This window comes from Priapulus caudatus, unplaced genomic scaffold, assembly GCF_000485595.1.
Source record: "Priapulus caudatus unplaced genomic scaffold, Priapulus_caudatus-5.0.1 Scaffold3185, whole genome shotgun sequence".
NCBI classification, from domain to species: domain Eukaryota; kingdom Metazoa; phylum Priapulida; class Priapulimorpha; order Priapulimorphida; family Priapulidae; genus Priapulus; species Priapulus caudatus.
In genome coordinates, this window is record NW_014580246.1 from 1 (window position 1) to 13121 (window position 13121).

At 38.4% G+C, this 13121-nt stretch overlaps 1 protein-coding gene across 2 annotated transcripts; it reads left to right on the forward strand.

Moving 5' to 3' along the window:
* The first annotated feature begins 3794 nt into the window (after positions 1-3794).
* Positions 3795-11570, forward strand: LOC106819326 (UDP-N-acetylglucosamine transporter-like). Of its 2 annotated transcripts, XM_014823973.1 has the most exons (9): positions 3795-4008; positions 4519-4667; positions 5212-5334; positions 5670-5847; positions 6239-6357; positions 6730-6863; positions 7220-7309; positions 9614-9688; positions 10214-11570. In XM_014823973.1, the coding sequence occupies exons 1-8, from the start codon at positions 3819-3821 to the stop codon at positions 9672-9674; spliced, it is 1044 nt and encodes a 347-aa protein (XP_014679459.1). In that variant the 5' UTR covers positions 3795-3818; the 3' UTR covers positions 9675-9688; positions 10214-11570. The 2 variants fall into 2 exon arrangements, with proteins under 2 accessions (XP_014679459.1, XP_014679460.1); XM_014823974.1 differs by lacking the exon at positions 9614-9688.
* The last annotated feature ends 1551 nt before the right edge of the window (positions 11571-13121 follow it).

A 13121-nucleotide genomic window follows, 5' to 3' on the forward strand; every position in this document is an offset into this window, starting at 1 on the left:
TAACAGATATTGCCTACTTCTTGTATTTAAACGTTAATTTGTCTGCAGAAAGGCGTGCAGAGTATGCGTGGATGGGTAAAATAGGCACAGAAGGGTTTTAATAAGCTGTGAGTTACCCAGTAACTTCACTCTGCTATATATATATATATATAATATATTATATAATAATATAATATATATAATTATATATTATATATAAATATATATTATATATAATATATATATATATTTATATAAATATGTTATAAGCCTTTTTGCCGAAGTTCGTGCACTCTGCTTATATATATATAATATTAAATTTTATAAATAATATACAGGTACATGCTATAAACTTCTAAATCGAAAAAATGACGAGATTGGTGCATTAAATTATTATTGGTAAAACTAATCTACTGGCCGCTTCTGAGTGGGTCATGGCGACGTCTCTCTGATCGTCCTGCTGGGCCGTTTGGCGCTGTGCTAAAAATATTAAAAAATGCGCACATCTCAGAGCGTAGCTCCCTTCTCTACTATCGTGCTAATAGCATCATATATTTATATTCTAACATCGCTTCGTTGACTATTTGATGAGTAGATTTATTTTCGGCCACATTAATATAGCAACGGCGTATAACGATTTAGCAGTAAAACAGTGTAGGCAGGCGTGTTTGATTCAGTCCAGCGGCTTGCCTGCAATACAACAGGCACTCGCGCCATTTTAATAATTAAATGATGCAAATAATAAAAGTTTGTAGCTTTAGTACGGAGACCTTCAAAATGTTGAATGTTTTACTCTCTATCGTCTCAGATGCTTTGAAATTGGCCGTCGCATCTTAGCGCAAACGCACGCCTATGATGCAACAGAGACAATAATTATGTATCCCAGTCATACACAACACACGCACACAACACACACACACACGCACAACACGCCGTATGTGTAAACAGAGACAATAGTATTATGCTATCAGCACACACGCCGAACACACACACAGCACCACACACATAGCAACGCACACACGCCTATGTGGCAGCAGAGACATAGATTATGTTATCACTTACACACGCACGAAGCACACACACACACACACACAACAGACCACACGCTATGTGGACAGAGACAATAGATTATGTAATCACACACACGCACTGAACACACCGCACACACTACACAACATCACGCGTAAGCACTGGCACACACGCGCTATGTGGACAGAGAGCAATAGATTATGTATCACAGACAAGCAACGAAGCACACGCACACACACACATACAAGCACACACACAACATACACGCACCAGCCTATGTGCACAGAGGACAATAGATTATGTATCAACACACACGACACACATCCACAACGCCACACACTCACACACACAAACAACTGGCGCGCGCGACACACACACAATGACGCGCACGCACATACAGCACACACACACACGCACGACATACACGCCAGCACACACTCGACAACTCACACACGCGACGCACAGCGCGCGCGCACAAAACAGATGACACGCTCAACACAACACAAACCATCGGCGCGGCGCAGCACACACGCGCGCGCACAAACCACGCACACAGGCATATGCACACACAGCGCACACGGCACAAACGATTGCACAGACCCACACACAAGCACACCACACCAACACAGACCGCGCACACACACACACGCACACACACAAACACACTGCGCGCGCACACACAGCGCACAAACACATAACGCACACACACACACACGCGCAGTCACAGCACACGCACAGCACCAAAACACACTGGCGCGCGCGCACACACACGCACAGCACATACACGCACACACACGCACATCACACACATACACGCACCACAACACATGCGCACCACACCACGCACACACACAAAACACACTGGGTGGCGCACACACCGCAACACACACGACATACACGCACCACAACATACACACACGCACACACACACATACACGCACGCACAACACGCACACAGAACACATACACGGGCACATATATGGCACACTATAATATAGCATATATACATACACATAATAAATCATATATTATATTATATATATATAATATATATATCTATATATTATATTATATATATATATTATAATTATTATTATATATATATATATAATAATATATATAATAGTCATGTTGGTAGTGGATGTTACGAAATACAGAGAATTTTAGGATTACAGATTCCGGGAAATTTTCCACTTTTTTTCTTTAAATTTCTAATCTTTTTAGGTGCGTATATAAGGCAACCGAAGGTTTTATAAGCTGTGAAGTTACATGCACTCTGCTATATATATATTAAGTAATATTAATATTAATTTAATGCATCTAATCGTAAATTTTTTTGATTAAAATTACATTTATGTGTGTACCTGTATATTATTTAACAATTTATATATATTATATATATATAAATTTTTAATTAATATACAGGTACACACATAAATGTAATTTTAATCAAAAAAATTTACGAGTGGATGCATTACTAGAAGCGCCCCACGTAAGATTAGTCTTTACCAAAATATTAATTTGGGTCACTGCCGATTCAGGAGACGTCGCTGTCTACAAATATTAAAAAATCACACATCTCAGCGTAGCTCCTTCTCTACTATCGGTGCCTAAAAGCATCATATTTATATTNGCCAACTACAAGGAATTGTGGGCAAGAATCTGAAACGGTATTCTAACCCTAGCAATACCGTTTCCTGGAGCTAGTCTGGTGCCATCTCTGTCTCTCTCTATCTCTATCTCTCTCCCTCTCTCTCTCTCGCTTGCTGCGTGTGCAGATAGCGCTCGCTACGCTGTGTCGGGTTTGCTGGCTTTTTTTGCAACCACGTAACTACTGCTATCTCTCGCTCTCTCTATCACGCTCTCTATGCGGTTGCCGCATTCATAGAAACATTTGGCTGATTGATGTCAGGGGTCGCTCGGCAACAGACGACGTCATCGGCTAGCGGCGAACCAGCGAGCGCTTGCTCGGTGATTGACAGCATCGTTGTTTCGGCCATTACGTCTTTACCTTGAGGCGCGCGATCCCCAAACATCTTTATGGGCCGTTTCGAGATAGTCTCTAGGCGTGGATCGCGAAATCACGCTTTGAAACAATCCCGTATTCGTGGAGTTCCGTTCCAGCCTCCTGTCTAAGGTATCTGTAAAGGGGCAGACTAAAAGGGGCGGCGTTGCCGTGCACACACCCGGCCGCATTCCGTCTAGCGCACACACCCCACCCTATAAACTATGCCACCTTCACGTATGTCGCATCTCTGCAGACGTGGCAGCGCTTTAATGCTAGACTTGCCTATACACAATTTGAAGAGAGATTTTGTCTATTGTTTGCAGCCAACTGCATACAGTCGCACTGACATGACGTAATGGCAAAAAACTTCAGTTTGTACGTAGGTGTTAAGTTATTGCGTACAATTACTAAGTAAACAATCTGTACCATTTTACTTTACTCTAACTGTGAAGCCCTGCCACTTTGGCACAACATTAAGTTTGTCAGAAGTCAACAAGTTACTGTAGGTAGGATGTGTGCATGATGTAACACTTAACCCACTCTAGCCTCAATGTCCAGCACCACAATGTGAGGAACAGGGATAAGGGACTACAAACTGATATTGCTAGAACATACAATGTCATGTCTGTACGTAATTACATTGTATAGATATGCTCATGCCATGTTTGTGTATTGCTTTTCACATGCTCTTGTTATACATTGTATTGCCTTATATCAGCACAATTGCTTGCAAAACTCATACTATCTCTTTTTTAATACTTACCTGTTTTGGACTATATTTCTTCAGAGAGCAATCAACGAAATGCCGAAATTAAACAAGAAATATCTGGCATTGGGAGTACTTGTACTGCAAACAACCGTACTTGTTCTTACACTCCGGTACTCACGGAAAGGTCACGAGAAGGATGTGAAGTATCTGTCTTCCACAGCCGTTGCCATCACAGAGGTGATAAAGATGTTAATATCTTTGGCAGTCGTATTTGGGCAGAATGGTAAGCTTCGCTTATAATTCTTCTGATTTTCAATATTATTAAACCACCCCTTGTGAGATTATACAGTCGTTCAAAACGTTGTCTAGGGTACCATAATGCTATGTCGGTACTAATCTACTAATCAGGTTTTAATCTGCAAATAAATTCAGATACTCTTCTCAAAAGAAAATTTTTCATTTTGTTCAACAACTAGTTTTGAACAATTGGTTTCGAGTTGTAATTCAATGGTCAGATTCTTAAATATTAAGATAAAAATAGAGCGCTGACCAGCCAGGTGTTCCTAACTTAAGGTCTCCTTGTATATCTAGTTAATGCAGTTGTATGGATAGAGTAGAATTATAATAAATATAGGATATATGTACATATTTGCAATATATACATATATGTATATATAATATACAATATATAAAGACTGAAACAACAGCGACTAGATATTATATATAGTTATACTGGTAATGGTTGAGAATGTGTTCAATACTCTCATAATATGCCTTTTTTTTATTTTAACAGATTATTCAGTGTCTAACTTTAGAAAACAGCTGAACAGAGAAGTGAAGTTCTGGGACACAATGCGGTTAATTATCCCGGCTGGGCTCTACACTGTGCAAAATAACCTTCTGTTTCTCGCGCTCACCTATTTGGATGCAGCCACGTATCAGGTAGTTCACGTGATTTTAGTACATGTCTTTTCTAAGATGTTTTTTTGTATGAATTCTTATTGCAGCGCAGTGTTTACCCTCCTTACTTGCCGTAGTACTGCTGAAATTGGGTGATATTCTTAGTAATAAGCCACCGTGGCTGCCACATCTGGTTTGCTACTGTGCCTTTCCCATTAATTCCATATTCTGTATTTATTCCTCTTTATCCAGCACAATAGGTTTTGATATAAAGAAGGTTGCCTTGATAACCCTTTCTTGATGGAAAGGTTTGCCTTTTTGCCCCTCCAACTTGCCATGGTGCCCCAAATTATCTTATTAAACTCAAGGCACCAATGCTAAAAAAACATTCATTATTTTACCCTAGTTTGCAGAAGGTTGCAAGATTTTGATCACAGCTTGGTGTGTATGTATTCATGATTACACATCTTATAGTGAAGCTAGCATGTTCCACACAGCTATAGATTCAAGCAGGTGATAATTAATCACTTCAAATGGATAGGTATGTGTAAATGTAGATTCAAACTTACTGGCGACGATATTACAGGTTACATATCAACTAAAGATATTGACGACGGCCATGTTTTCAGTCTTCATGCTGGGAAAGTCCCTCAACAGGCTCAAGTGGTTAGCCTTATTGGTGCTAATGGCTGGTGTTACTCTTGTGCAGGTCAGTTTACATATTAACTGGTTGAGCAAACATATATATGTCTTAGATATGTCATTTAAAAAATTCCCTCTTCACAGTCACACATGTGACGGTGATGTGTTCCACATTTATTGCGTGAAAATTTTGCAGTTGTTAAATGTTTTCTGCTTAATAGAATATTCAGAGATTATATTTGTTAAATTGTAGTTAAAGTGATAATACTCAAAGTTTCAAATGAAAAATTCCTGCTCTTTCTTGTGATGTACTATCTGGATGTATTATGCACTGACCTGCTGGTCTCTTCCAACTTTCGATCCTCATAATGTAGGTGACTATGGTGTTTGTCATATAAACAGTGGCCCACTGATGCTCCCGCCAACGCAGCCACAACGACTCATGCAACCGCTTCTACTAGACTGGTTGGCTTAGTAGCCGTCCTTATCGCCTGCTTCTCATCAGGCTTTGCTGGTGTCTATTTTGAGAAGTTGTTGAAAAAGTCCACGCAGTCTATCTGGATCAGGAACATTCAGCTGGGTGAGTAGGAGGACCACCTTCATCCGGCATGCATGGCAAAAGTTAAACATTTAAAGTTCAAAAGTGTATATTTATGCTGAGTTAAATCAAAGTACAGTAGAAGATAATTATATGATGATGGAGGCTATTTGACTGTGCTCATGGCAGCTGGATTCACCACTATTACTACATGATTATGATTTTTAAGTTAAGTTACAGTCCTGTCTGGTAACACTACTAGTAGGTCAACAAGACGAGCTTATAGTACTGAATTTAATGAAGATTTTGCAAATCGAAAGTTTAAGGTTGGCTATAAATGGTAATAAGTAGGAGTATAACTTTACCTGTTTAGCTAGCTTTAGTTTTTTTTAGAATATAGCTCTCTCCCTTCAAAATTCATACCTGTTTGCAGCATTGTTTGGCATCATATTTGGTTTTGGAGGCGTGTTCATCTATGACTATCAACCCATCCAGCAGAACGGCTTCTTCCAGGGTTACAACAGAGTAACATGGATCGTCATACTATTGCAGGTCAATCACACAACTGCTGTCAGTCAAAGTTGATCTATCAAAGAGTAGTAGATACTTAAATATTTACATCTTACATAATAAACTTGAAGGAAACAAAGAGCTAGAAACTCTTCAGCTGGCATGATATCAAAGCGTTTTTCAAGTTATGATAAAGAAGCAATTTTATGGGGTTGAGAGGTGAAGGAGTCTTGATAATAGCAAACACAAATGAGTTGACAGTTGTTGCTGCAGCTGTGTGTCTTTGCCAGGAGCCAATTTAAATATATTTACATGCGTAATACTTCATGCGTCATACTAAGCTAGGAGAATCCTTTGAAGAATTTGCTTTACTACAAAAGATGCTTTATTTTTAACTGGCTGTATCTATTTTAGGCTTTTGGTGGTCTGGTGGTGGCAGCGGTCGTAAAATATGCAGACAATATCTTGAAGGGCTTTGCAACGTCAATATCCATCATATTTTCAACTCTTGCATCGTATTTTCTTCTGGGAGATTTTGAGCCTGCAGGGTAAGTTCTTGTAAAAAAACTAGAACTCTTAGTTTAATGTTGGGATGCGATATTGCCTTCATCATTTCACATAATGGATTATTGTCATTGCATAGTGGGAAATTAATCATTTACCAAAGTTGGTTGTTCTTCACTTATTTTAAACTTTCTGCTTACTATCCTGACTTACATGTGTAATTATATATATATATATATATATATATATATATACTACGTCGTAGGTTGAATTTGTAATGAAGTATCGTTTGTAAGGCATATGTTTGTAATGAGTGGGCTCCCTGAATATTTATAAGTGAAAACCTTGTTCTATTCCTATGGCGTTTTTTTTATTCAAAATAGTCATTTGCCTTCTTCAGCCTGTTCTTCGTGGGAGCACCCCTTGTTATTACTGCAACATTCATGTATGGCTACACACCTAGTCCAATCAAGGTGGCTGACACGTCAAGGCAAGTCTAACATAAACTGCTCAAACTTGTACAGGTTGTTGATGGAGATATTTTTTAATGTGTTTTCCATGTGTGTAATTTTATGTGTGCATGATTGATGAACCCGTACATCTGTGAATATTTTTTGTTTTCTGCGACCCAATGGTTCAGTAAAAATCGTGGCATGCCGAGAATTTATTTTTTTGCACAGGTTATTTAAGATTCTGTGATACATGTATATGTATGCGCGTGTGCGTGTGTGTGTGTGCGTGCGTGCGTGCGTGCGTGTGTGTGTGTGTGCTTGTGTGTGTACATATGTACTTGGCTGGCAAGTATTGGCTATTGAAACTCGTAGAAAAATGGATAGCACCGGGTTAATTTTGCGTACACAGTTGGATGTAAATGACCCCACATTTTTTTTTGCACAAGCAGCGATGATGTAAATGCCAATGTTGACGTTTCACAGTTCAACAGTTCTTGTTTTCAGGATTTTGGTTCCTGTATATGCTACATAACAATTGTTAATCTTCAGTAACAGAGGAGGTAATTCAACCTGTGTTTTTATAAGGTTTTTTGTATTTATAAGGTTTGTGTTTATATGATAACTGCGTTCAACAAGTATACATTTTCCTCAAAAATTTTATGATGTTAAAATCCAATCAGATTTTTATGAGCAGGCAAATCTTTACACTGTTTTCGCCCGTGCTACGAGGACTTGATTTGCAATATCTGGCTGGAACTTGCAAACATCAGTTTTGAAATCTTGGCATGATATTGCAATATTTTTGTCAAACTAATTGAAAAATTAAACGAAGATTTGTAACATGTAGGTTTTGCAAGGTTTACTTGTTATTCATACAAAGTCGTGTTTTCAGTACATGCCTTTACTCTGTGTGCTAATGATGAACTTCCAGTGTAAGTTGAAAATATTTAGAAGCAATTCACTGCCTCTTAGTTGTTTGTGGGATTAGAATCACACATTCCATTAATGTAATATGTATATAGGAATATCTTATCTGATATCACCTGTACTATTTATACGATGTGTTATTGTGTTGAATACGTTGTACTACAGTCGTTATGTAGTTTACGTTAGACAGAATATATGATATTCTATTTCAGTAATATTGTGTTATGGTAAAACCATTGATAGGTTGTTAATTCAGTCACTGTATTAGGTTACATTAAGTTGGTGATATTGCATTGCATGATAGCCATAAACGCATGACAACACTATAAATTATACTAAAGCCAATACTCAGGGCCGGGTAAAGATAGTGCGCGGCCTGTAGCATATTATGTTATAAAGGGGCCCTAAATTAAAATATACACATAAATATTTCAACATTTTACTTGCATTTAATTAATTTTTTTTCATTTGCTATACAGACAGTTAACACGACAAATATGTCTGACATTTCAGTAATAGTATTACTTACATGTAGGTATCAATTTCAAATGACTGTCAAAAGTAACAAAACTACAATTTAAAAGTTAAATTTTCTAGATTTAGCATGAACAAATTTGTTGATGATACTGAGTGTGTGAGAGTTGGGGAGAAAAATTTAAGGAAGCTCGAATCCAGAAAAATCGGAAGAAATCGGCAGTTGAAAAATATCCAAAGCTTATAATCGGAAAATGTCCACGGTTGCTGAAATCTATCGGATCGTGTACACCGCGCTTAAACAAACCACACAGCCGACTGAGGGCTTGAGGCGTGTTTTCACTGTTCAGCTAAGGCGCGTTTCCATTTTCGTTTTGATGTTTGTGCAGCGGTTATGACTTCAGCTTCAAATACCTTCGTATTTATGCGTCGTATATGTATCGCATTGATACCACACTCGCATTACGGTGTTAAAATAATAACCCCAATTAAAGGTGATAATTGGCTAAAATCGCTAACCTTAAGCACCCACTGGCAGGCGTTCATAAAAGCTTAAGGCAGTTTAGTACTATAGTAATAGAGCAAGTACAGTATCACTGAATCGGAATTCATAGCTTGCAAGCATTTAGCCTCTTGAAAATGCGGGGCCCGTAGCATATGCTACTTTTGCTAGTTAGTTAATCCGGCACTGTCAATACTGGAGTATTTATGTTGGTTTGCAGTAAATATGTGATATTACTGTGAATTCATTGATTACAGTAGATTTATTTGCTGTAAATGCTTAGCAACAAACGTGTTTATCGAAATATGTTATCAAATCAAGTTGTGCCATGGCTGTATTTACCATTAAATTCTGAAATTAAAAACGTAATTACTGTTACTATGGATAAATTATTATTACATTTTATTTCACAAACCTATAATTTTCTCTTGTCTAACAGATTGTCAATAAAATCGAGCTGTCTATCGGAGTGTGTATCTGTCGCTTGGTTCGTTGGCTGACCACCCGCCTGCCAGTATGTCTATCTGCTTATTTACCTACCAATTTTGTTGTCTATACATCAATAAATCCGTCCAGCCATCCGCCCATCCACCCGTCTATCTATCCATCTATCCATCTATTCATCTATCCCATCCCATCCATCCATACAGCCATTTTTCCCCATTCCGTCTCGTCAATCCAGCCATCCGTCTATCCACCCTGATCCATCCGTCCATCCATCTATCCATCCATCCATCCATCCGTCTATCCACCCATCCGTCTATCCATTCATATATCCCATCGATCAACCCCTCCACCCATCGATCAACCCCTCCACCCATCTATCAACCCCTCCACCCATCTATCAACCCCTCCACCCATCGATCAACCCCTCCACCCATCTATCAACCCCTCCACCCATCTATCCATATAACCATCCAGCCATCAATCCATCCATCCCATCTATCAATCCAACCATCAATCTATCCAATTATCTTTTGTACCTATGTGCTCTTTTCGCTGCACACGCGTCCACGTGGTGACTTTTGATTTATTTCAGGTAACAAAACAGATGATTCTGAAACTATGGCACTGGAGTCTTGGCAGCTGTGTGTCACAAGAAAACGCGCAATGTCTTTCATGGAGTAAACATCGTTATTATCAGTATAACATGGACCGTCGATGTGTGTGCATAACGTGAACTGCTTCAACCGTTGCAATTTCTGCAGTTTCTATATTTAAAAAAAGATCGACTGATAATTGGAATGTTGCAATGAAGCTTTTAAGTAGAGAATCATTATGTTCTGTATAGCCGGTTGATAGCAGCTCTGGGATTTCATAGAGCTCTGTAAAAGTACACGCATGTCATTTAAATATTTAAATACTAGCACTTGCAAGGCTGATTGAGTGTCCGTGTGTTCACAAATCGACGAGTACCACCTATTGAAGCCATAGAACTGATAGATTTAGCCTCAGAAATATCGGAGGTTCTCTCGCTGCATTTATTGCTGGTTGTGATCTATGCACATTATATTGAAAATTATAAATAACCTTGTATGCATGTATAGCAGTGGAGGGTTTTGTTAGCACCCAAAAATTTAGTGTGCTGGACTTTGTTCACACGGTAGTTATTCATGGCATTCAGGGCAATATTTACGATTGCTAATACTAAGGTGAGGTTTTTTACTATGCACAAAAACACATTTAATCCGAGCCGCACTTTTTCGCCAGTCTAGTCGCATGTACGCTATACATTTAAAAAAAATAGTTTGTGCACAAAGTCGGTTGTTTTGCTATCGTTATCAAATGAGGTAAGTTATAATAAGCTATTTTTATGCCATTCCGTTCATGCGTTGTTACTGTGCTGCTGCATTATTGCGCGAGTGCTACTGTTGATTCTCATTTATTGAATTATTCTCGCTTATTGAAACTTGAAATGTGTCCAAGTCTCTTTTATAGACGTGTCTTCTATGATCGCCAGCTAATACCAGACGATTATTTATCATTAATGTTGTAATCATAGTTAATAATAAATACATATTTGAACTGCTACCACTAGCTAGTGGACATAGCTGATTCACTCTTGGCATTAATGACTCCTCGGTACTCATGGTCGCTTTTTTATTGCATTATTCGTCTCTTATTTGCGTTAGATGGTACACTTTGTTCCACGTTGTGAAAGAGAAGTATGGTATGTTGCAATATAAAACTGACAGAAGAACGTGTGTAAAATGTTCTAGCTGTGATATTTTAATCGGCACTTTACTCTGTTGGTCTCCACACTGGAGGTCAGTTGCTGTTATAAAGCATAAATATAGGTGATTTAATGCAATGCTATTAGTCAGCCAATTTCTCTACACCTTGCTGCGCATTTTGTTGCAATGTTCATAATAAAGACTGCGAACCTATCAATCTCATCAACACATGTAAATGATCGATTTGCTTACCATCGATTATACGATATATCGATCTACCTATCGATTTATGCGCGTGCTCGCTTTGCCTTTATAGATATCTATATATAATATACAGTCGGGAGATTTGTTTGGAGAAATCGCATGCTGTCATGAATACACAGATACAAGGTATATATAGATATACATTGTGTTATTATCTACTCTTGATATTATCATGCTTTAACAAATGACTAGACCTCAGGCACAGCAGGCACGTAAACAATATACAGAGGACATAGTGTCACACAACTTGACATCAAGCACCGATCGGGGTTTTAGTTACAATTGGTAGAAGAGCTTATGCTCGCTAATATTAATGAGGGGGTGCATAAAGGGTATAGTCACTTAGTGAAAGATGGTCTTAATAGTACAAATCGAGAAACTGCGTGCTCCAATTAGATGTTTATGCGCAGCATAATTCAACTGTTAGCCAGGACTTCTACTGCGCTGCTATATGCGACAAGTGTGTGCTAGCAAGCTGACAAGCGATATATGCAGGCAGTTCGTAACATTTGCTTGCGGAAACCAACAAATAGTGACCGAAACGAGTGATTGTAAATTTACGGTATAATCCACCGGTTATTTGCATTGGACCTGGAAGTAAATTCTATCAAACCAATTCCTTCACCAAGTTCTAGTATAAGGTCTCTAGAAACACCATTTAAAAGTTGAAGACTTTACCTAGTGGGGGAATACTTAAAAATTTGATTTATTTTCTGCCGACTCACCAATTTTTCAGAAATCGATATCTCAGCTTAGGAAGCACCCACAGAGCTCAATAACCACTTCAAAATGATTGGAATAGTCGAATTATGTCAGACGGAGCATGGTTTAGAAGACCCAAAACCTTTACTTTTCGCAAAAAAACATTTTTCATCTCTACGCGAGTAGCTAACCGGAATTTCAACATATATGAACAGAAGACACTTCAATAATCATTCTGAACTAACGATTGATGATATTGTATAAAATACAGTTAATGTCATGAGCTAGATTAGTAGATTGATACTACTTAGATTTACTTGTCACTTCAAGATTAGAAAAATTCTTTAGAATAAAACACTTTAAACACTAGAAAAGATAGAGAAATAGTGCAAAAGGAGTCTATATCAGAGCAATTACAGATTATATGTTCATCATCAAACTCGGAGAACAATCATCCCCCTCATCTTGAGATTCAAAGTTTTCATCATTATCCTTATCGCAATCTTGGTCTTCTTCATAATCTTGGTCTTCTTCTTCGTCTACACCAGTACTGTTCTTGCAGCATTCGTGATCACAGTCACATATATGTCAGTACAGAATAACATATGTTTTCTGCAGCATTGGTTGTTTCCACAGCCTTGCAGGCACAAGAAAGTATCTTCTTGATAGCTTCCGGGCAGACGTCTAAATGTCCTTGCACAGGTACCAGCTTCCCGCCACATCTCTCCCAGCCGTATTCTTCTGGCTCAAGGCTGTTCCCGAACCATTGCTGGACCTGATGAAAAATCGTGTTGCTTTTGGGATTAA

Coding starts and splice junctions, on each gene's coding strand:
- LOC106819326 (XM_014823973.1), top strand. CDS start 3,819: ATGCCGAAATTAAACAAGAAATATCTGGCATTGGGAGTACTTGTACTG. Junction 4,009..4,518: donor AGTCGTATTTGGGCAGAATG/GTAAGCTTCGCT, acceptor TTATTTTAACAG/ATTATTCAGTGTCTAACTTT. Junction 6,358..6,729: donor GGATCGTCATACTATTGCAG/GTCAATCACACA, acceptor TATCTATTTTAG/GCTTTTGGTGGTCTGGTGGT.